Here is a 24,092-nt window from a genome sequence, read left to right as displayed (position 1 = left end):
TGCCACCGACTCCTGGGCCCTGGCCGTGGACGAGCAGGAGGCGGCGGCCGAGTCGGTGAGCGGGGAGCTGGGGGTGGTTATGGGTTCCCCCCGGGCAGCGGCCCGGCCCTGAGGCGCCGGGGTCCCGGGGCTGAGCCGCCGCCGCCTCCTCCTCTTCATCCTCCTCCTCCTCCTCCTCTTCCTCACAGAAACCAGCGACCGCCGGAAAACCCTTTTCTCCTCATTTTCTTTCCCAAAGGGCAGGGAGGCCGCTGGCCTTCCCCTCGGCGGCGGGGCCCTGCCGGCGGTACCGCCTCGGGCTGTCCCTGGGCCTGGGTTCATTAGAAACAAAAATAACCCAACCCCCTTTTTTTTTCCTTTTTTTTTTTTTTTTTTTTTTTTTTTTTTTTTTTTTTTTTTTTTTTTTTTTTACTAATTCAGTCCATGGGAAACTGATTGTTTGGAAAAGCTTTTGACTAGACTTCCTACTTAAGTGTATTGCAGTTTGGCACAGAGAACACTTGGTGTGTGGTAATCTAGAAAAGTAAACTCTCTTCCCTTAAGCATTTCTCTGATGTTATTTCTGTGAAAGATGTAGCTGCCATATACTGTTTAGGCTGAACGTAGAGTGACTGCATTCTCATGAGTATCATCTGGAGTCATAGGTATGTGTGGAAAGAGCATTTAGAACTTAATTTGTGAAAAATACTTTTTTTTTTTTTTTTTGGAGACCTTTGTCTTGTAGTGTTGGCTCAAATGACCTTAAATGTGCATTGTCAATCTTAGCAACTGTCTGCACAACAATTTTCTGGGTTGTCTGAGCAACCGTGTGACTTTGAAGAATTTAGGAAAAACGATCTTAAAATAGAAGGTTGTATCATCTTTATTTTTGTGTGAAAGCAGCCATTTCTAACTATGCTTGAAGAAACAGCGCTTGAACATACAGGGTCTTTGAAAATGCTGTATCTTATCTAACAGTTGCTCGCAGGGAATTTATTGCTCTTCTGCTTTGCATCTTTTTAAAATGAAATTGTAAACTAAGTATCTCTGGATTAACAGGTTTGATCAGAAATTCAGAATTTTTTTGAAGTTAGATCTATTTAGCCAGTTCAAGGAGTTGAAGATCTCATGTAGAAGTAGCGTGGTGGGGAGGAGAGCAGAGGAAGATGAAGTTTGAAGGACTTGATCCTGTAAAGCTGATAAGACAGTTTGCTTTTGTGATTCTCTTGCAGGGGCACGAGGCTGGGTAGGAGTACATTTTCCCGTAGACAAGCATGTGGGCTGGCTAAACTCTGGTCAGGAAATGAAAATGAGATTGCTATAGTAACAGTTGCACACCCACACTGCTCACACGCGTTTTGGATTATTAGCTGCTTTTTTGGACTTACACAACGTGTATAGTGAGGGTGTGTTAATGCGGCTTTGAGAGCCTTCACTTCTGTATTTCCTGTATTTATTTAAGTTGGCCATGTTGTTTTGCTAGCTTGATTTTTATTTTTTTTTTAAAAAAAACAACTAGTCATTTGAAAAACAGCAAAAAAAAGAGGTTGCAGAGGCCAAAATGCTTACATTAAACTCTTTGATAAAGGCAAGGCACCCAGCTGTTTGTTCACCCTCAGTGAAGCGTGCAGAGCAAAATTTCCAAAGTGTTGGAAAAGGTTCTGGCTGGGAAGGAGAGGTCAACAGAAAGAGAAGAGAAATGGTGGCCTGTCACACCCAGGGAAGATGTGAACTAGGCCTGCTCATCTCGAGGAGAGTGCCAAGGTTATGGACTAAAAATTCCTCTTTCGACTCCCTATCTGAACTGGAGCAACGCCGATGATATTGTGACTATAAATGGAATTGCTCTAGCCCTTCCTTCTGGACTGCCTTAAGCTGTTACCATTGCTCAGCATTATGGCCGTAGAGGCTGGAGGCAGTTACATCTTGAACTGCTGGAATGGTTTTTGATATGATTTTGCATCTTGTAACCTGTTAAACTGCTCTGAAGAAACTGTGCCCAAGCAGCAATTTAGGCATAATTAGGTTACTCCTGGACTGGCAGGAATGTGTTCTTGTTTTCTGCAGATGCTTTCTTTTTGGCTTTTGAGTGAATTCCATCTTTTGCAAATATAGATACATGTGAATAAGAGCTTGAAAATGTGGAAAAACCCTACAACCTGGAGTTACACATCACAGCAGCTTTTTCTACAGTAGCACAAGTACTGTTTATATACAGTGTAGTCAAGCTGCAATTTTAAATTCTCAGGTTCCCATTTCACTTGCGGATTCACACAAACAAATCTTGCCATTAAGTAATTCATGAAGTCATGTGTGTTAGAAGAAGTCAGCATTTGGTGGCAAGTGTAAGTGAAGAGTTATATATACTGTTAGTATTACATCTGTATGAAAGATAACTTCTTATTTTCTATCTGTCTAGCGTAGTCATTTTTCCTCCAGGCTTTGTTGATTTAGGTAAAAACTAGATTGTAGACAAGTGAGCGTGTTAGGTCAATCATAACAGAGTCATAGTGGAAAAAAAAAAAAACCCAAACAAAAAAACCAAACCAAACAAACTTCTGTGAAAGAGACTTAACCTGAAGCATTAGCAACTCCTTCAAATATATAAGAATGAGCTCGTAGTTATAAATACTTGACAAAAAAGGAGTTCATTTGGCATCTAACCTTTAGTGGAATGTTAAAACAAGTCAATAGAGGAAGTTCTTAGCTGGGAAAGTGATTATTCATTGTTATCCATCAAAATAATTACCCATTAACTAAGATAAGGACCCTAGGGAATTCCAAGGGCTTGTTCAGGAAACGATCTGTCAGGCCGGAGCGGGCTGTTTATGAGAGCTGGAACACTTCCTGGGAAGAGGAAGTAACCTCACGCCGGCTTGTAGAGGAGCATCACGTTGCCCCGTGAGCATCATGAACGGGGTCCGGTGGCCATACTGAACTTCCCGGGGTGGGGAAGACCCTGCCTGTTGGGATTTAGAGCAGAGCCGCTTCCTATGGGGTGTGAGGTTCTGCATGGGGACAGTCTTGGGGTGCCAGGCAGCGTGTGTGCCCCTCTGCTCTGGGGTTCTCTGACGTGGAGTAGCCCATCTCATGTTTACTTCAAGGAGCTGAGCTGTCAGAGTTGCCTACAGGAAAGTTGCATTACAGGCAAGTGCCGTTGGGCACCTGGTGAGCAGAACCTTACTTCTATGTTAAAATGATGCAGGTCAATTTTAGCACGCTCTGTCAAGATCTCTAATTTCTTCTCAGCAGGCCTTAAATCTGGCAATAACTCGATATTTTCGTTCAGGTATAATTTCCTGTCCCCACGATTAATTGGCTCTGCAGAAAATCTGGGATGTAATTTATGGGTTGACATAAGGCTAAGGATTAAAGTTTGGAGGGAATTGGTTGTAGTGCTCTGGAATGGGGTGGAGACTTCAGATGACGTAGGAGTAAAGTTATCTGCTTGCATCCGTCTGCGTACACGAGGAGGAACAACATGCTGTTAGCAGTGGGAACGCTTTTCCCCTTGAGGTTCTCATTCCTTAGTTTGCCGTGCTTGGAGATACGGAGCAAAAGTCAGGATGTGTATTGCCAACTGTACTCTTGGAGGGAGAAAGGGAAGGACAACATGTTAGTCCCAGCACAGGAGGGAACAGGAAGCAGCGTCAGGTGTCCAAATACATCCACGCAGTGAACTCTCTGGATTTCTGGAAAAGAGTCAGGTTATGCAACTGCAAAATCTGATCCTGGGACCCGGCTTAAGAAAAGCTCCCGCCTCTCACACCAACTTCATGCTTGTCGTGCTCAAACGTAGGAGTGTTGGCCCAAACAACCATGACTCTAAAGGGACGGGTTTTACCAATGAAAGCTAAGCTTCACTAGGACAGTGTTATTTACAAAGTAAGCAGGTCGCAACACTGCAGTGTAAGTCTGGCTTGAAGAAGACACAAAAATCATGCCTTTCTAGCTATTGAGATGTTCTGAAACTGAGCCAAAAGTTGTTCTTCAGAGTAAGACAAATTTAAAGGGAATTTGGGAGCTGGGAAGTTACCAAAAAGGAAACTTGTGTTTTCTTCAGCTGTGCACTCAAAATAGTGTCGTCTTCACCGTTTCAACCCTTCCTGATTCACTTTCCCTTGGAGATATATTTTGACTGAGCACACTTGGCTGTGTATCATTTCTCTTGAACCTTTTACTACATAGCTTTTTTTGTAAGCCCTTTTTTGTTTCTGTTCTGTTGTCACAGTGGTATCCTCCAGCTTTTAGTGTGGGATTAATGGTTTTCTACATTTGCATGAGATGCTTGAGGACCAGCTCTTAGATGATAATAAAGCTGGTTAAAATGTGAACAGGTACAGAGGCTTGGTGAGGTTTTAGTGTTGGGGTGACTTCCGTGCTTTATTATTACTCAAAATCATTGGGCCATTTTAAATTTGTGTGCAGTACAGTGAGATGGTTTTAAACAAATGTCTGCTGTCAGGAATTTCATTCTTATAAAGTAGGATAGGTGTTCATAGTGTCCGAGCTGAAAGGATAGGAACTTAAACCTTCTGAGTCTGTGGTTCTGCCTGCATTTCCATGCTGATCACCTCGCTGGCATGAGGGCAGTATGTGGTCAGTGGAATGATTCTCCTCAAGCTGAGAGGACACCCCTGTGTTTTATAGCTGAGCCTTTGGGTGTGCATGGTAGCTTCATACAGTTTGAAATGTAGAGGTCGATCTCATACTGATTGTATTTTTTGGTAGTTGTTCCTCAGCGCCTTTGGCCAGGAAGGCACAGCCGTGATGACTAGGATTCAGACTAACCATGGTGTAATTCCTCTGCATTTTAACCTTCCCTACTGCTGTGGAATATGCAGGAACTCGGCTGAAGGTGGGAAGGGCTTTGAAGGAAGAGGGTATTAATGCAGGTCTCTCTTTTTTTATGTTGAGTTGCTGATGGATGCTAATGCACTTGATGCAGCTTGGCAACAGCACTCCTCTTTGCTTCTGACTCTTACCTGTAGTGTCGGAGAAGTTCAAGAGGTGGGAATGCATACAAATCATCTCAAGTCTCTTGAGAGCAGTGATAGTCTGGAGAAGCCACTTCAGAGCTTTAAAGACTCGGTCTCATCTGCCACACAGCATGATCTGCCTTGGACCATATGTTGCTTAGAGGGTCTGTGTGACTTGACACAGATGTTATGGAAGCGTCTGGAACAGGGCATCAAAAGTAGAGGGGTTAAAGCATAATTTTGGATGAGAGGACTGTGTCATGTTAATGTTGCATTCCAAAGCAGTGAAGAGGCTGAGCTGATGTTTTAAATTAACGCGTGTGTGCTGGAATCGTTTACTTCATCCACATTAGCATGCATCCACTTGTGCTTTAATAAATAGTGCTCTCATCCAGCAGAAATGGCAGGTTTATTTGATGAAGCATGGACTAAATCAGCAGGGGAAATCGAGGGGAGGATGGATTATTGAAGATTCCCTTCCCCCTTAAGTTCCCACTTCTCCTTATTTGAAAGGAGAGGGAGGTCTAGCCAAAGATATCTTGCCAGTGTGGCTACATTAATTAGGAGCCTTGATTTTCTTTGGGGAAGGGTGTCTGGTTTCTTCTCCTTTTCAGTCAGGGCTTAGTGTTTAAGCATCGCTCGGGTGGTGGCTGATTTGTTGATCAACTGACTTGTCTAACACTGCAGAGGGCCAAATCAGGAATTTAGAAGCTCATTTTCAAAGCATGGAGAAGATCTTTCTTTGGCGTGGCGAAGGCGTGTGGACTGTGCTGAGGTATTCATGAAGTGAACGCCAGGCACTTTTTTTTTGCCATGGGGAAAAACTTGTCCTGGGTGGTCCTTGATGGGCAGCGATGAGTTTACCTCGCAGTAAGCTAAATCTCGTGGTCTTTGCTTTGTTTGCTCATTAGTGACTTAAAGAAAAAAGTCTTTTTGGTGGTGAAAATTAATTTGGCCATCTACCTATGGTAGGGGTGTTCTAACTGTGTAGTCTGACCAGCGAGCTATCAAAGTGTCCACATGAGATTCATCAGGATTAGGTTAAGAGGGCAAGTGTTTAAGAGAGAAAAAGAAAAAAAAAAAGGGGGGGGGGGAGGCGCATAAAAAGAAGCCCCAAAACATAAACAAGTGTGTTTGGTCCCAGTTAGGAATTCCAACTGGTACCACAGCCTAAAATTCCCACCTATGAGAATAAAACAAAAAAGAAGGGGGGGGGGGGGAAGCTGCACAAAGTGTGAGTTCTCTTCAAAAGAGGCTGGAAGCCCATTTCAATCTGCTGTGTTTCTGCTTGGTCCAGGTTTCGAGGGAAGCGTCTGCGGGCACAACGTTGACGACTGCCCGAATCACAACTGCCAGAACGGAGGTATATGTGTGGACGGTGTGAACACCTACAACTGCCGCTGCCCACCCCAATGGACAGGTACGTACGAGGGGAAACGTTCCCTCATGGGCTGAGCACTCTTTACAGCAATGAAATGGCAGGACTTGTGGCCTTCACCCGAGGTACAACTCGGAGCTGCATGGAGCTCACGTCTGTGCCCTGTTCTGCAGTTTGGGGGGCAGGTGTCAGTGGAGCTCTTAGAAGATGATCTTTTGCATCAAAGCTAGTGTACACCTGGGTTTGGCAGACAGATGCTGTGATTCTTGAGCTGCAATTCAGTGCAACTACCAGAGCTGCACTTCCTCTTGTATGGGTTACTTCACAAGAGGACATGTGCTCTACAAAACTATAAAGCAATTTGCTGTCACAGATGTGTGCGTTAATGCTTCTTTGCTGGTACATTCGGGGGTATTTTTAATCTGGGATAATGATCCTCATGGTAGATAACAGTAATGCTGCTGAAATGACAAATCTGAAAGAAGGCATAGGTGGGAGAAAGGGAGGTAAGAGAAGAAGCGTACGCATGGAAAGCTTATGTTTTTGCTACTGTTATTTTCCTGCTGCGACTGAGTTTTATCTGGAGTTCTCTGACTAGCAAAGCTACTTTTGCTTCATAAATGAGTCTGCTTTACTCTGAATCAGTAGTGGGGAAAAAGTGTGAATTTCAAGAAAATGTTATGCATGATGTAAGGAAGCAGCTTACAGGAAATTTGGTGTCATCTTTAGTCACAAAATGTCTCCATACCTCAAAAATAAACAAATACCTCCGGTTTTGGGGTTGGTTTGTGGGTTGGTTTTTTTTTTGAGTCATACTAGTCATTCTTAGGTGGCATACTTTTTCAGTTGAGTATAGTTTTGTCCTTCTTTTAAAATTTAGGGCTTTTTTTTTTTACCTATAAACTGAAAAGCTGAGGTATGGACTCGATTTACTTTTTTCCTTTCATAAAGTAAATTGTGATACTTGTTTTGGAGCTAAGCTTGAACTAGTTCCTTAGCTTCTGAAAAACCTTTAGCATGTTTTTCACTGTATCTAAAAAATACTGTACTTGGAACATCTCTAATGATTGGTAGTTCAGATGAATTTACTGTGAGAACTTTGCTAGAGACCAGAGGTTTCACGATATTCTAGCTTTTTTTCCTCGGAGATCATCATTCTCATTATAAACTAGTTGTCACTAACTGCAAAGGAGGCTGCCAGTTAAGAACCCTCATTAACTTAAAAAATTACATATTCTTAAATGAAGTTAAAACCACATAAGAGTGAAATGCACCACTGCTTGCATAGCTCATTGAAACTAGGAATTAATAGGAGAAAATGAGGCGTCCCCTTAATGAGCAGCTTCTTCTCTACTGCTTCTCTGTTTGTATGTCCTTAAAGCCAGCAGAAAGTGAAACCTGCAAAGGAAAACACGGGCAGCTTGGGTGTGGAGTCAACTACCCTTCAGAGATCCCTAAAATCTTGCTTCACGCCACAGAAATTATAAACCTTGTTATGGCTTCTAGCATCTGGCAGTAATAAATTAATCTCAGGCTTATTCCTGAAGCATAGAGGCTATGATGTATCATGAGCACGTATAGCATGAGTTTGTAATCTACAAGGGATTATTTTGCTTTGTAGAGGCATCATAAATTTAGCTTTGGCTTGCAGGACTTGGGTGGATGGCTGCTGTCAACTAGGGATGACTTCTGCAACTCACCTGGAAGAGGCCTTGGTGGTGATGAGTTGTGATTCTGTTTGGTTTTGTGGCAGATTGTCTCTCTAATTAACTGCTGAAGTTCTTTGCAATGCAGTTGTGGTGGTTCCCTCTCTGAACGTCTTATGGGTTCCTTTTCCTGTGTGCCCAGTCTCTCAGGACAACTTTGTGTGCAGGAAAGATGCTTACCTTCTATGAAAAACTGGAAAGAGAGAGGAACTCCCCAAGCCTTATGTTCCAATGGCTTTCTAAAACAATTTGATGGAATAAGCTTTCTGAGAATTTTCTTTTTTTTATGGTGAAGTTAAGGTTATCAGTGTAGCGGTGGTTTTAGATCATGGCTTCTCAAGGCCATTGACTTTGTAGACTTCAAGAATCAGGTCAGTTTGGAACTAAAACTGGTCTTGCCTCTTGTTCTGATGTGGTCCTGCAGGTCAGCCCAGCAGTGACCCTGCTGCCTCATCTCAGTAACGTTTTCTTAAAAGAAGTTTGTTTATCTAAATGGACTTCACTCTCTTTTACTGCATCTTCAGTTAGAGACCAAGAATGCGCAGGATAACAACGCATGTCCAGCTTGGAGACATGAGGTGTGATGCTGAGGCAGAGCACAAAAATGGGGAAGGTAGATGGACTGCTAGAGTAGTTTAGAGAGAGAGATGACTTGGTTTCCAAGATTTAACTGCAGCTGATGCTGACAAGAGTAAACGACAATAAAAAATTAGTTACTCAGCAATAAGGAAATGTTGTAAAGTGCAGATCCATCCTTTGCACAAACATGGTTTATAACACTGTAAATCGTCTCTAAGGTAAGCGAAGAGGGGAGAGCTGAGCAAATAACTCTTTCGGAGTCTCTGATAAATGCTTATAGCTCAACAGGGTGGAAATGTGAGGATGAACACTTCAGGAAATCAAAAGCTTTCAATGAGACCTTAAGGTTAGAGGACATAGTGTGCTAATTTAAAAAAAAAAAAAGCCCAAATACACATTTGTAAGTAAATGTCAGCCAAAAATGAAAGGATGTTAAATTTTCTAAGACATACTTACCAACGTAGCTATGCTGTCTACAGCTCTTCTCCAAAATTACTTGGCAAGTAAGTATTTGAAAGAAGAGAATGCAGAAGTTTAAATTGGTCTGTTTGCAGTTTTAGTCTTTATTTAACCTTTGTGCTGTGGATGATGCTCTAGCATGTTTGTTAGTATAGTTTGTGCTTCGTGGCGTAGGGAAACCAGTCCCTTTCCTTTTTAGAAAAATCAAGAAGCTGTACTATATCCGATGAAAAATAGTTCTGTGTAAAGTAATATTGAAGCATCCTTGACTGAAATAGAATCTGTCCCAATTCCTTTTGGTAACCATCTGCCTCTTGTATTTCCCAGACAGGTGGTAGGCTGGACTACATAACTATGCATTTTTTTTTAAATATTTTTTCTGCTTGCTACTAGAATCTGGCTCTTGAGAGACTGTTTGCTTTTCGTCTAGTTTCCTACTCCTCAAACAGAGCTCACTGCTGCTTTTTTGTTGAAGTGTGTGCCTTCTCTTTCTCATCTTGCAGCTTTTTCCGGAAAGATAAAAATCTTGCCTTTCAGAAACAATGATGAGAAATTCCTGCTGTCACTAATGTTTTTGTCACCTTCAAAGTTCTCGTATTTCATATGGTTATAATGATTGTCAGCCTCATAAATTCGTAACTGGCAAGACAATATCTTGGATGTGTTTTGGTGAAACCACCCCAGATCTTTCCTGTTGCTGAATGTTAACTGATTTCTTGTTTGTTTGTTTAAAGATGACTTTATCTTGTCCCAGGCTAAAGCCTTTGTCAGAACCAGTGTTTGTGGAGTCCTTTCAAGGCACTATGTTACAGATGTGGAATGAAGCTCGCCTTTTCTTTGAAATAGATCAGGGTGCTTTTCTGAAAGACTGAGGTCTCTTCCTCTGTCCATGGCAGGCTAGAGAGAATTTGGTGTGTTTTAAGTGTGATTTGAGTCAAGATTAGCCAAAAATCCTGGTTAATGTCTGTGCTGTGTGAAGACTGTGTGTTGTGCTGCTGTTCTGCAGCAGTTAAACCAGCCTGATGTGCTCACTGTGGTCTGAGGAGGAAGGTGTCTTTGCCTGCTCTCCCTGCTCCCAGCCACCCTTCCCCATCCCCTGAGCTGGCTCTGGTATTTGTTGGAGTATGCCTCTTTAACTCACTAATCTAGTAAAAAATCCTGTCCAGCTGCTTTTTTTTCCCCCCCTTTTTTTTTTTTTTTTCTTGTCTGGGATCAGGAATTAAAATTCACAGAGGGATCTCATGGGTGAGTGGATGCAGAGGAAGTGACGGCAGTAACAGGGCTGTAAAGTCATGTGGAAGGTTGGGGTGTCCTTCTTCAGGACACGGTGAAACCATCTGGGAATTTTAAAGGCTAATCAGTTGTTCCAGGCTACAGTTCATGGAAAGAAACGAGGCTTTGTTTAAAATGCACCTGTTTACTCTGTTGATCTAACCTATGCTGCTTTGTGTCAAGAAAGATTACTCGAGAATTTGTGTACTAAAGTGACTAACAGTATAAAATTCCGTAAATGCTTTTGTTTTTATTGGCTGAGGAGGACTCCTACCTCACTGTGGAAAATTTGGAGGGTTTCAGAGTATCATCCTGAATCTGTGTTTGGCTCAAATCACCTTTCAGGAACGGTGGACAGCAGAGATTAAGATTTGTATCCCTCAATGAGTTAAGTCTTTTGCATATTTTGCTCCAGAAGTGCTGCATCAGGAGCTGTGAGATGAGTCTCTGGGTTTGGGGGACAAGCTATGTCCATGCTCAAGTGGGTTTTGGAGGATCTACATTATACTTGCTTCAGTTGCAGGCTTGGCCTGCTTGCCTTCTTTCATTATTCCTGCCCCTGTGACTGGGAAGGCGAGACTCCCATGGCAGTTGTATTTATTTAGGCTTTGTTTTCCCTTGAAAAGGGGGCTCCAGTGAACTGTATATTTTAAAATCTAGGAGACCTTTGTCTCAAGGGAAGCACAGTGTGCTCACAGCTGACTCCACCAAATAACTCCAGCATTGGGAGCTAGCTTAAGAAGCAAATGTTTGTCTTGAGCAGAAAAGCTCTTCGGGCAGCAGGGCTGTGCTTTTTAATTAAAATAGCTGTTAGCTTGGTCATATGCGCTTCAACGTTAGCACAGGGGTTACTTTTTCTGCAGAGCTTTAGGCAGGAATTCTCAAAGAGGGGGAGTAAAGGGTTCGATTCCTATTTAATTAGAGTAATATTTGCTCCCTACCTTGGTTTTCTTTGAAAATCCCAGCCTTAAACTCTGGGCAGACGTGACTTTTCTTTGCTAAGAAGGGAGGATAAACATCAAAAGGCTAATGTTTAACATTTTTATGTAAGATTGTGTGCTCTGGTATTTTGTTTTTTAGAACTTTCTTTGCCAAATACTGCTTTCCTCAGCTTCTGTATCGCAAAGTGTGCAGTAAAAAGTCATGCTAACTTAGTGTTCAAAAAAAATACTGCCTTGCTGGAATACTTAGGGGCTTGGAATGTAGAGAAACTAACTGACACTAGATGACATGGGTCATAAATGTTGAAGACGCCAGTCCCCTAAATGACAGAATATGGACCCTTGCTGCTTTCTGTAGAGTATTGAGTATTACCTACCAGAGAGCACTGTTGGGGTCGCACTCTTTTCTGATTCTGGTTGGCATGTGCATATGTTAATGTGCAAAGAGCCATCCTTACCTTTGTATTAACACGGGGAGGCTGGGCCAGGCTCCCACTATAAGTGCGGTCATCCTTCCCGGTGCTGTAGCAACGGTAGACTTTTCTGGTGCCTTTCCAAATGTTATTAAAAAGCACAGTAGCCTCTTTGGTCCTGGCTGAGACCCGTCTACACCAAACTTGACAAGTCGACTGGTGATCTGCTGTCACTACAGTAGTATCTGAAAGAGGCCAAGAGGGATTATGACTCTTTTTCTTCCTTCATGTTTGAACTGGCAGATACAAAGGGAGCAGGGAGCACGTGGCAGCCGGCGGAGCTGGCAGCTCCGAGTTTGAGTGTACAAATGACTTGAAGCGTTGGACATAAACAAACTACTTTATCCTGGACGTTATTTGTGTCTCTTGTGGTACTTGATTCCAGAGTTGTGTGCAGCGCGTTGATTTCAGCGGCGTCAAAACTTTCACGCCCTCAGCCAGTACCTCCTGCAGTACGGATCCTGCAACACCTCCCACAGCCTCCCGTTTGTTTTGTGCTGCTTTCCATTTCCCAACAGCAAGCCCGGGTTAGGAGGGAGCTGTAAATAAAACACCTGAGGTGTTAACAGCTGAATTGACACGATGACAGAATGACAGCTTCTAATTTAGACCACGCTGCTGCCTCTTCCCTCACGCCTTTGGTGGCTTTCCAGGCCGGGAAATACTCTTTGTGGTCAAATGTGCCAAATAATCTCTTGTGGAGCTGTCTTTAAGTTTTCAGTATATCTTGCATGTGTTTGGCACTAAAACCAAATAGGCTAGACCCCTCTGGTGAGGCTGGGTTGGTGGATCTGCGCTGGGAGACCAGGCTAATAAGTAGCAGTCGTTTTATCAGCAGCTGACTTGTTTCTGGCAGTTTTGGTCCCTTCCCTTGTACTTTTAGAATGAGGTGATTTGTCTCTGGCTAATTGCTAAAGATGCGTTGCTGAGATAGCTTGAGAATAAGAAGCTTTTTATTGTAAGGTTTGGCTCCAACTGTTACGTTTTTGCCTCGCAGATCTTTCAACTTGTTAGGTATTTGCCAGCAGGAGGTAAAGAGAAGGGCAAAATGGAGAGTAGCTTGGTGATGTGCCCCTTTCCTTTTGGTTACTTCTCTATGCTACTGCTGTCCTCGGTTATTTCAGCTGCCACTGCCATATTAAACCGGACTCATTAGTTCATCCCTAGTAAATTTTAATGAATTTTGTTCTGTTCATTTGTATTATTGCTCCGAAGAGCTCTGTCAGGGCTGCCCTCTCTGCCCAGTAGTCTGAGGGGAGTGATTTAGGGCAGCATTTAATGGATCAGGGCGTGCGTAAGTCTCTTAAAGCCCAGAGTTTTGTATTTGGGGGTTGTAAAATCCCTTGTAAAAGCCCATTAGTTCCACTACATGCTTCCCAGAGTGGTTATGAAATTAAACTCTTTTCTCTACCATATTAGCCTAAAATAAACACAGATGTTTACTTTCCTTGCTACAGCTGTAGATTCATCTTCAATTGTTCAAATTCTGTATTAATCTCTTAAAATTTATGGTATCTTGGATGGCATTTGACATTGCCCAAGATACAGCAGATCTATTACAAACAAAACAGAAAACCCAACACCTGAGGTTTGGGAATGTCTGCTACTGCTCTGTGGTTCTGTGTTTCAAGTGGGAGAAGGATGCTGTGAAGCCCTGGGGAAGGAGCCCTGTTTTGGGAGCTGTGAAGCCTCTCACTAGTTTAGAAAACTCCTGCAAGGTTAAAAATACTTGCCTTCAGTCCTTTTATTTTTTTTTCAGGGGAAGCCACTGTAATACTCTTCTTTAGAAAACTCCTGCAAGGTTAAAAATACTTGCCTTCAGTCCTTTTACTTCTTTAGAAAACTCCTGCAAGGTTAAAAAATACTTGCCTTCAGTCCTTTTTTTTTTCAGGGGAAGCCACTGTAATACTTAAGCAGGGAAGACCTTTACTAAACACACTTGCAACTTTTTGCAAAATAAATAAACACAGGCGTTTTTTGCAAATATAAAGCGTAGTCCTTCGAATTCTGTGTGTGCCTGAAGCCATCCATCCTTGGAGGTGAAAGCAGCAGTTCTGTTCATTGGATTGCCTGCAGGGAGCTCTGGAGATGGCTTTCTCGGAGGGTCTGGAATTTGAATGTGACCTGGACATCACGCTTAAGATCCCTTTCTGTCAGTATTACCTGTTTATTGCTCTGGACCTTCTTGTCTGTATAAAAGTGTTGCCTCTTTCAGAGAAGTTTGAAGTTCCTTGCTTTGAGATACCTTGTGTCAATACAGCCAATTACATAAATGAGCAAATATTTTCTTTTGTATACTTTGCCACACGCTGCATCTTTCCTGCAATAACTGCTTGACTATACTTTTTATCATCTGTCCCCTTGTGGGTAACAATTGCTTTGTGAGTCTCTTATGAAATTCTTCTCTCCATCGGTCTGTCGGGCTCCGAACTCTACCCCTCTTCGGTGTCTGCATTCAGAGGTGGTGGCTTCAGTACTGCAAAATGTATTCCAGACTGAGTCTATGCCACTGCTATTGCACAATGACAACTGTTTGCATTAGTTACTCTTCCTTGTAGTCAAATGTCTTGTCAGCAATGTTTGTTTTGTTGATTAAAGCTGTGATTGAGCCGAGGTCCCCACTGAACTCTTCCAGGGAAGCTGAAGTCATTCCTCAAGGAGTGCCTAACCAAAACTTTCTGCAACGAGTCTGTTTGCCTTCATATTTTATTTGGCATTTGTGCATCAAGCCTTGTCTGCTGTTGCACCGCCCAGCAACTTCACTTGGTTGAATCTGTCTGAAATTCCCTGGCTTCCTCTTGGATAATATAAATATTATTTTGTTAAAGATATCACTGCCTACTGTTTGTCTCTTTCCAGGCTGTTAATTAAGTGCTCCAGTACCTGTATATATTCATTAATTGTAAATTAGCTTTTTTTTTTAAGAACTATGGCTAATTCTGTGGGTTAAAGATTAATTGAATGTTTTTACAAATACATAACTCAAAAACATGGGAGCTAAAGTATTTTTCATAAACACTATTTTACTAGAAGGTCCAATGGTTCCATGCAATTTCTCCTTTACTCTTCCATTTGCTGAGGAGACTTGCACAGTGAGCTGAGGAAGCTGAGCTTTCACTTTGCTGACCAACATGCTCTGGGTTACACAGTCAATGCAGATACATTTTTTTTTTTTATTTTTTTTTTTTTTTTTTTCCCTGTGTGTGTTACAAGAAAGAAAATGTCCTTGCCCAACCAGATGTGGTCTGCCAGCTGGCATCTTGAATATACACACGGGTGGTTAGAGAGGGGAAGAAACTGCATGGTCCCACACAGTGGGCGCTGCTAACCTTCTGCCACAACTGGATTTGGACATTTATACAAATACTATTTCTTATCTCTTAGCCTGTTCTTAAGCCTCGATAAGATGCTGTTCACCGTCTCACTTAGCAGTCCTTTGAAACTTAGAGAAAAAATGTAAACAGCTCTAATGAGCCCTGCTTTCCTTAGCTACACTTGATTGTGTTTAAAAAACCATACAATAATCTTTGAAATACTTTGTGAATTAAATTGCTCTTTCAGAGAATTTCTGCCTAGATCTGGTTTATAGCTTCCGAGATAGCCCTTTCAAGAGAGCTGGTGAGCTCTTCCCTGTGTACTGGAGTGCTAGTCTGAGATAGGTGACAAACTTCTGGTGAGGTACTCAGAGGGTAGGGGCATAAGAACTTCCTGAAATGTGATGTTTCTCTTCCAATAAGTCTTTTAGGACCTTGAGGACCAGTTTGTGATTCTCTCTGCAGTATCTTTCTCTTTCAGTATCACTAAGCTTTTAAGATGTTCCGACTTCCAGTTTAGTCTGAGTCCAATGCTGTCGTGGTCATGGTTTTCAGATAAATGGATGTTGCTATCTCCTCCTAGCCCAGTTTTCAATAAACTTATATTTTTTAAGGCACAGGAAGGTATTTGCATCCTTGATCCTGCCAAATGTTTTCAGTGCTTAAATTGCATGTGAGATCTCTCCGTAGCTTTGGCCTCTGGTACTCCAGCTGTGCATCAGCAGGCTTTCTTGCTGGAGGAAAGTCTGCTGTGCCAAAGACAAAGATCTCTGAACTGGCTGAAAGTCCTGCATTCAGCTGTAGGATCAGTGTAGTTTCCTGTCTTGGAACTGGGATTTATGCAAAACTATGTGGTTTGGTGGGATCAGCTATTGGAGGCATCTGTTGTTGCTTCCCAGGGCGACTCTTTTGGTTTCTTACCATCTTGAGCAAGGTGATGCTCTGCTCTTTTGGTGTAGGATGGCACATAAAATGAGGGCAATCCGCCTTACCTTTGTAAATCAGCCTTTTTTTTTTTTTTTTTTTTTTTAACACAAAGAGCTCTAATAGAAGGGACTGGATGTTTCTCATCAATGAGATCTGGTACAATTGCTTGAGGGGCCTTGAACCACTGCATCCTGTGCCTGCCTAAAGAGAAGCTCCCGGAGTTCCTGTCTGGTCCCTGCTGATCTGAAAATGGGAGCAATCAAAGCAGCAAACATGTCTGTCTTATTCCATATGGCTTTTCTGAGGGGAAATAAGCAGGAAGTAACTCTAGTTTCATAGTGGGCAAAAAGGGCTAAGAGTTGAAGGCTGTTCCGTTTTTCTACTTCTAGTTTTCAATTTTGAAATACCACATGGACGAGCTGTTTACTTTGTACAAGGTCACTCGGAGCCTGACTCGGCATTTTGCTGATTTCCCAGGCTCTGCAAATATCAAGGTCAGGTTAGGCTTTTATTAGCTTCTTGGAGTAATTTGTGTTTCCTTTCTTGTTGTCTTATGTACGTTTCTACATTTCCATTAAAATAGCATACAGTTAGTGTGTTTGTGCTAGTTCAGCCTATACATGCTATGTTCCTTTTAGGAAACGTAATTGAAACTAGCATGAGCACAAGAAAAGAAATACCTGCAGAAAGAAAACTTCCAGCTAAATGAATTAATGTTTAGCTGAAGTGCATTCAGGGTTATCCACTAGGGTTAGGAATATGTTTATTACACTGTACAACTCGTAACGGGAAAGTTGGATTCAAATTCTGTGAATGAAAGCCCTTGATTCTTCCTAAAACTCTTAACAAGCAGAAAACAGGCTTACCAAGTACGTGGCTACAAATAAATGTACTTGGTTCAGTTATAATTAAGGCAAAGCAGCATCCCTTACGTAAACCGTTTCAGAGACCTTTTGTCACATTTGATTTAAATCTACCGAACTAACCTGGCAAAAAGAAGTCTTGTGCAGAATATTATTTGAGAAGTTTTAGAATTAAATCCTGGTTTATGTCAAATGCTGAAAGAGACTTCTGTCTCTGCTGTGGAAAAAGTCATTCAGGAAGCTCCCAGGGCAGACCCTACATCAAAGGCATAGGTCAAATCTTTTCTTTGCAGCACCTGCCCAAAATATTAATCTATTTCTTTCATTTGCACAAGGAGTTGAAATGTCTACTGAGGGTAAACCAGTCCTTTTGGGGAAGTGAGAGGTTGTGGCCATCCTTTGGTCCCACTAAGAATTAAGTGATGCTGCTGCTTTGAGGGAGGGCAGTCTTGAAGGACATTTACGGATGTGTGTGCTGGTTTCTGGGGAAAAAAAAAACCAACAAAACAACAGAAAACTCAACTAACCAAACAACAACAACAAAACCCCAAACAAAAAAACCCTTCCAAAAATATGTGTCAAGGAATTAAAATATTGACCATTAATCCCTAATTTTGAAACCTGAAGTTTCAAAAACACCATATAAGCAACCATAGGTTGCCTTAAAAAAACCCAAACCCTGTCAAACCCACCCTGTCTAAAAAACCCTTTATTCCTCTCTTTTGAAGACTTTGGGCGTTTCCAAGCCACTTGAACCCTCTTCAGCAACAAGGACTTGGGCATTTTCAGTGAAGTCGAAATTGCTTTGCATTCTTGCCAATTCACCAGTCCAGTTAAAAAAAATGTGAGCGCCTTGGACTTTAGTCTGGCATTTGTACTATTTTAAAACACAGTTCCAAAATCTTTGAAAAGCTCTTACACTTACGTTGCCTGATGGTGACGAGACTGAGTACTCATGAATGTAGTTAGATTGGTATGTTCTGCTTGCCTTATGTTGCTTTTGATTCGTGTATTTTTGCCCAGAAGTTATTTGAGTCTGGTTTTCAATTATAACTTCAATAAAGAACAGGTTTTTTTCATTAAAATACTCAATAGTAAAATGCAATAGTTAATTGCTCATTTACGCCCCTCATATTGAGTTGAATTTCCTTTGTTTTTAAAACAAACTGCATTAAGATGGAGCTGTCTTCGATTCATATTCATAATTAAACACAAATATGATTGTGATCTGGTAGCTTCTCAGATTTCTAATGCTCCTTTTGCAGCTAAGTGCAGATCAAATTTAAGGAGCGCAAACATGGTATCTTATTGAAATACAGTTGAATTGCTCGAAGAACTTTAAACTCTGCTTTATTCTTCTCCTGTGGAAACATTGATGTACCTTTTCAAAGTTTGTTTTAGTTTAGGGCTGCAGAAATAGGGAATAGCCTAAGACGCAGGGTTATGGCAAACCTGTCAGTGAAGTCACTTGGTGCTGGCCTTCTTAGAAGTGAAGAATAAGTGCTAGGGAAAAAAATTTAAAAAAAACCCTAAAGTGTTAGTATTACTAATGATATTTGGAATGGGAAGGTAACAACAAACGCAGAGAGTTTGTATGTTGGAGTAGTTTGCCTATCTTTGCTTAAAAAAGATCCCGAACAAGAAACCACAAGCACACACATACGCACTCCCAGTCCACCAAAAAAAAAAAAAAACCCCACAAAAAAACCAGCCCAGAAAACATATTTTGGGAGTTCTGTTCAGCCAGTCAAAGGGTAGGTGACTTTGAGAGAGGCACGGCAGTCCGGGGTGGTGGGGCAGCTCTGAAAGCTGTTCACGCTTTGGTGATGCCGAGTTCAAGTTGGCTGCAGCCAAAGGGAGGATGTAAGAGCTGCCAGAACTTCTGCAGAGCGGAGGCACTACGGGTGAGTGTTCGTCAGAGAGCGTGTTCTTTGATCTGGGTTGGGCCCCCTCCAAGAAAAGAAGGAAAATCACGTTTATAATAAGCAAATAACGTCTTGATTTTTTTTTTTGTTAAAAGGAAGTCAGTTGTGTTGAGTTGTGAGATACGCGCGGCTACTAGGAACCAGTCTGAGATAACTGGCTGTTTTCAGTTTGGTTACTGATAAGCTAATATCAAAAGCTAATGAACAAACGACTTCTATTATGACAAATGCATGGTTTTGTTTTTTTCATAACGTAGAGAGCTATGTTTTGCAGATAACAGTATGAAGTGTTAGATTTCCCCCCAACTGTTTTACTAAGTAAATTGGGAAGTGAGGATTAATTCTGAAAACTCTGTTGTAATTATTATTACTGGTAAAATTTTATTATGTTTTTTCAAGTGATAAAATCCTTGTTTTGAAGTATCCCTGCTGGAGGAAGGAATGTGTGGCACAGAACAGTCAGTTGTGCAACTTTTTTTTAAAAATGATTTTATTTCTTTCCCTCTAAGGGAAAAAAATCTAGAGCTCGCAGCACCAAAGGCTAAGATTTATTTAATTACTTTGAAAACATAAAGAATCATGATTTGAGAATAGTAGCTGGAAATGAACAGTAGCTAAGACTGAACATTTTTACATTCCTGCCAACAATAAATGTTTCTGTGTGTTGGAGGAGGGGGGGTGCATGTGCACTTGCATCATAATTTCTGGGCCATTAATAAACAAGGTGACTGTTAAGCAACATCTAATAAGTATTTTTAAATTGCCAAATCGGAATTAACTGGAGCATTGGCAGGGAAGATCTGTGGCCTGGTCTTGAATTTCTTATTCTTGGAATACAGGGGGAATTCCACGCAAATATAAGCATGGAACTGTTAGAGTGGCTGGAGGTGACAAATAGAAAGATCTTGGTTGTAGCAACACTGTTACTTAACAGTCTTAACCCAAATAATGGAAAGCAGCTGCAAGCTAGTGAGGGAGGTGATGTTGTCAGCTGGGGGGGGGAAAAGGTCACATCAAATAAATCTAATCTTATTCTCTGATAAAGGGTGTTTTTTTGGTGCAATGTACATCATATCAATGTTTTAGGAAGGGTCGTAAAAGCAAGTTATAAGGAAGCACGGAAAAAAAACCAACAAGCTTCCGGTGCTGGAGAATTATTCATGTAGCAGAAAGGGACAAAATAGTTTTATCAAAAAGAAGATTGTGGAATGTGACTGGTACTCTGTGGTGGCACATGTGTGTTCCGTGTGCCAGCCTGGGAAGAAATTAGCCCGTGCTCGGGTTTTATCTATTAAAGAAACTCAAAATAAGAATGAATGACTTGAAACTTAAAGTAAACAATTTCAGCTTAAAAGTAAACCATGTACCTTTAACTGGGAAGATGAATAAGAGTGGAGAAAAAATATTGACGCAGGTGGTAGGTTCTCCAGGTCTTGATGTCAAAGCAAGCTGGATTTGGATAAAGAAATACTTTAGTAATGTAAAATGCACAGCTTCCAATAGATGTGAAACTCAGTATCCTGAGAAACTGATTTCATACTTGAGGTCCAGCGGTTTTTCCAATAGATGTGAAACTCAGTATCCTGAGAAGCTGATTTCATACTTAGAGGTCCAGCGGTCCTGTTCCTTAAAACTCCCTGAAACAGTGTAGATTTGTTTTCTTCCCTCCCATACCTCCAGTCATTAAAGTATTTTATTAGAGTATTTATTTTGCCTATAACAAAAAAACCCCCTACAAACAACTAAGAAAAGCTCAGCTATTTGTGGTTGTTTGTGGAAATACTGGAGGGAAGGAAAAATGAGTATTTTAGGTAGAAGAGTCTCAAGAATTCTAGTCTTTATCATTAAGTAATATTCATTGCGTAATAATATAGGAAAGAATTAAATTATCCTGACAAGAGTTACTTTGCTGCTGGCCTGTTTACACTGCTTTGGCCAAGATTTTCTTGTGAGGCCATCTTCTTTCTTCTTAGTCCCTCTGGCTGCTCTGCAGGCAGGCCTTCATTCTTTCTGTTTCTCATATCCTCGCAGAGGTACCATCATATACTGCAGGCTGCCTTCTGGCTTCCATACTGCGCCTTTCTAAAGTTACTTGCAGTTCAGCTCCTACTTTGGGGTCATTGAGGGGTGCTAGTTGTCTTTGCCTAATTTGACAAGTGTTGTTGGAAGTTCTCGGGCTCGAATGTCCTAGAAGCAAGAAGTGGCAATCAAGTTGGATGACAGCGTTTCCCTGGGTGATGTTGTCGGTGCAAGAATCTTCTTGTGTCTGGGTGCCTGAGTGTTTATTGAACTTGTTCTGTTCCTGTGCATCAGGCCAGTTTTGCACTGAGGACGTTGATGAATGTCAGCTCCAGCCCAACGCCTGCCAGAATGGAGGCACCTGCACCAACCACAACGGAGGCTACGCCTGCGTCTGCGTCAACGGTTGGAGTGGGGACGACTGCAGTAAGAACATCGACGACTGCTTCACTGCCTCCTGTGCCAACGGGTCTACTTGCATTGATCGGGTGGCTTCTTTTTCGTGCATTTGTCCAGAAGGAAAGGCAGGTAAGGAGAGAAAACTCGATTAAGTCTGGCACTTACCAGAAGATGCTTCCTGAAGTTTATGCATTTGCTTAAAGTGGTGTGTTTGTTTTACACACTTTTGTGACCAAACCGGGAAGAACAAAAGGAAACATGTGCTGTCCACGAGCAAAGACCTTTTAAACCTCTGTAGCTCGGGACAAAGAAGTATTTGTATTAGGCTAGAAGACAAACTTACTACAGTTTAGATTGCAGGGAAAGCAGATCTTTTTCTAGTGCTTTGCAGGACCTGTTTTTGCCTGAGAAGTTATATAAGAGGGTGATTTGCTCTGTGCCACTTATAATAATTGTACTTAAAAGTCTAGAAGGCAAACTTAGATACTTTTGCATGAGTGAGGATGCCCTTACTGGCATACTGGAAAAGTTGCTGTTCAGGGTAGGTAAAAATGTGAAAGTCTCCTAGCTGCTACCCAGAAATACAAGTGATCAACATACTTGAAATAAGAAAGTGAGCTTCATGCACACCTGTGTTTTCAGCTGTCAGAAAAATCATCACGCTGGTTAGAAAGAAGACTAGTTAGTTAAGACCAGACAGTTAGTTAACTGCTCCAAGGAGGAGATTTTGTTAATGGTAGCCTTTGCGCCACTCCAGAAGTCCTGGAGACGCCTCTCAAGTCACAGAATCTATACTTACATATAATGTTTTATAAGTGTGTAGTACACTGCCACAGGGATTTCATGGGTTGAAGCCTGTAAGAAATTGTTCAAGCTTCTGGCTGTGGAAGTCTCTATTAGAAATATCAGGGTGGAGAATTTGATTGTGAAACATACGGTCTGACTGCGATATCTCACTTTTTTGAATGAACTCTTGTATGATTCTGTAGGTCTTCTGTGCCACTTGGATGATGCATGTGTTAGCAATCCGTGCCAAAAGGGTGCTCTGTGTGACACCAATCCTGTGAATGGACACTACATCTGCACCTGTCCTCAAGGCCATAAGGGAGCAGACTGCACTGAGGATGTGGACGAATGTGCAATGGGTGAGTTTCTCTTTGCTGCTTGTGGGTGCACAGACAGGGAGCTGGGACATTGGGGCAAGAAGACACATTTTGTCATAGCTTCTCAAAACAAGTGCGACTCCTTTCCTGCTCCCCCCCTTCTGTTTCAATGTCTTTAGATGAGTTTTAAATCTTGTGTGAGATTTGGGGCAAAAGGCTGAGTCAGAATAGCTGTCCGTGTTTGAACTGTTAGCCTTTGGGATATGAAGAGCAGCGAGATGCTTACCTGTTCTTCGTTGTGCAGGACGGTGTTAGCATTGTGCAAGGAGTGCACACAAACAGGTGTGATAGTTGAGCTGACCCTTAGAACTGTAGTGTACAATGAAAGTACAATAGCTTGTGTGGAAGTTGTTGCAGCTCCTGCCTTGGTAGAAATATATCAAGGCTGTCTGGCAGCCGGAATATGGCTGGATCTTTTAAGTGCCTTCCGAGACTGGTGAACACCTGGGCTTTTAAAGCTGTAGTTCTGTGATATCATGCTGTTGTGTTGTTCTGGGGGTTAGCTGGACTCTCACAGACTTGTGTATGGTTTTGTGAGTGCTAGTTCATACTTCTAGAGTGTAACACATGAAGGAAATACCTAACCAGCGCTCATTGAAATATTAGAGAGAAGCACTTCTTTGAATTTCATTCCTCAGTCTGCCTTGGACAAGTGTGCTATTGCTTTTTGAAAACACATGAAGCACTAGTTTGGTTGTTTTGTGACTGTGGTGGCATCTTGTCAGCCTCAGGAGTGAAGTAAATGTAAAAGATGATCTAAAGATAAGACTTTGAAAGCATCATTAATTCTCTAATTCCTGCTACTTTATACTCTCCTCTTAAGAACTGTCATTAGTCCTATGGACCAGAATTGCTCCTTTGGTCCATTGGTAATGACAGCAATCTTTCTTTTTGCCTCTGACAGAGGCAAATAACTGCCACATTTTCTTCAATAGTAGTAGCCTTTCCCCAGAAGGATGAACAGTCTTCCCCAGTATTACTTGACAGAAAGGAAAGACCACTGGAAAAGACCATGACTAATAAAGAATGCTGTGGCTTTGCTGCTCCGAGGAGGGGTTTGAAGCACACACGTGTATGTTTTTCTTGCAGCAAACAGCAATCCATGTGAACATGCTGGGAAATGCGTAAACACAGAAGGCTCTTTCCACTGTGAGTGTCTGAAGGGCTACACGGGGCCGCGCTGCGAAATGGACATCAACGAATGCCATTCAAATCCGTGCCAGAACGATGCCACCTGCCTGGATAAAATCGGAGGATTCACGTGTCTCTGTATGCCAGGTGAGGGGAGTTTCTGACAAAGACGGGGTTTCCAGCAAGGGAAGAATTCAGAAGGCAGGGCGCAGGGAGGGTTGCCAGCTCTGCTGAGGTGGAACACGTAATTGCAAAGGGGTGAGGTTAAATGAAAGGGTGAGAGCGAGCTTGCTGTGGCGGCACCAACCAGGAGGACTTGGCATTTTGAGGGGGGGAGGGAGAAAGCAATTAGAGGATTAAGAAAGAAAACAAGCTCGACATCAGCAAAGAAAGTTAGCACTCTGAGCTGGAGTGTACGGGAACAGATTTGTTACTACACCTGCTAAAGTGCATGTGCAGAAACTCAGGTTTGTGAAAGCAAAGCAGGTGCAAACTTTAAAAGACTGACTGAGTTTTGAGGTATGTATATTATGATCTGGAAAATAGTGTTTGGTTTTTTTCTCTCCTTAAAATACCCCAGATGAT

At 42.0% G+C, this 24,092-nt stretch overlaps 1 protein-coding gene across 1 annotated transcript in view; it reads left to right on the top strand.

The window, feature by feature from the left end:
- Positions 1-24,092, top strand: part of NOTCH2 (notch 2) — a 78,403-nt gene that overhangs the window by 12,209 nt on the left and 42,102 nt on the right. The window contains exons 4-7 of the mRNA XM_014943478.1: positions 6,256-6,378; positions 21,109-21,342; positions 22,203-22,358; positions 23,466-23,654. Of these exons, the coding sequence (XP_014798964.1) occupies positions 6,256-6,378; positions 21,109-21,342; positions 22,203-22,358; positions 23,466-23,654 (702 nt within the window). The remainder of the gene's footprint in view (positions 1-6,255; positions 6,379-21,108; positions 21,343-22,202; positions 22,359-23,465; positions 23,655-24,092) is intronic.

This window comes from Calidris pugnax, unplaced genomic scaffold (assembly GCF_001431845.1).
Source record: "Calidris pugnax isolate Ruff unplaced genomic scaffold, ASM143184v1 scaffold63, whole genome shotgun sequence".
NCBI classification, from domain to species: Eukaryota; Metazoa; Chordata; class Aves; order Charadriiformes; family Scolopacidae; genus Calidris; species Calidris pugnax.
This window is presented reverse-complemented; position numbering and strand designations above follow the sequence as displayed.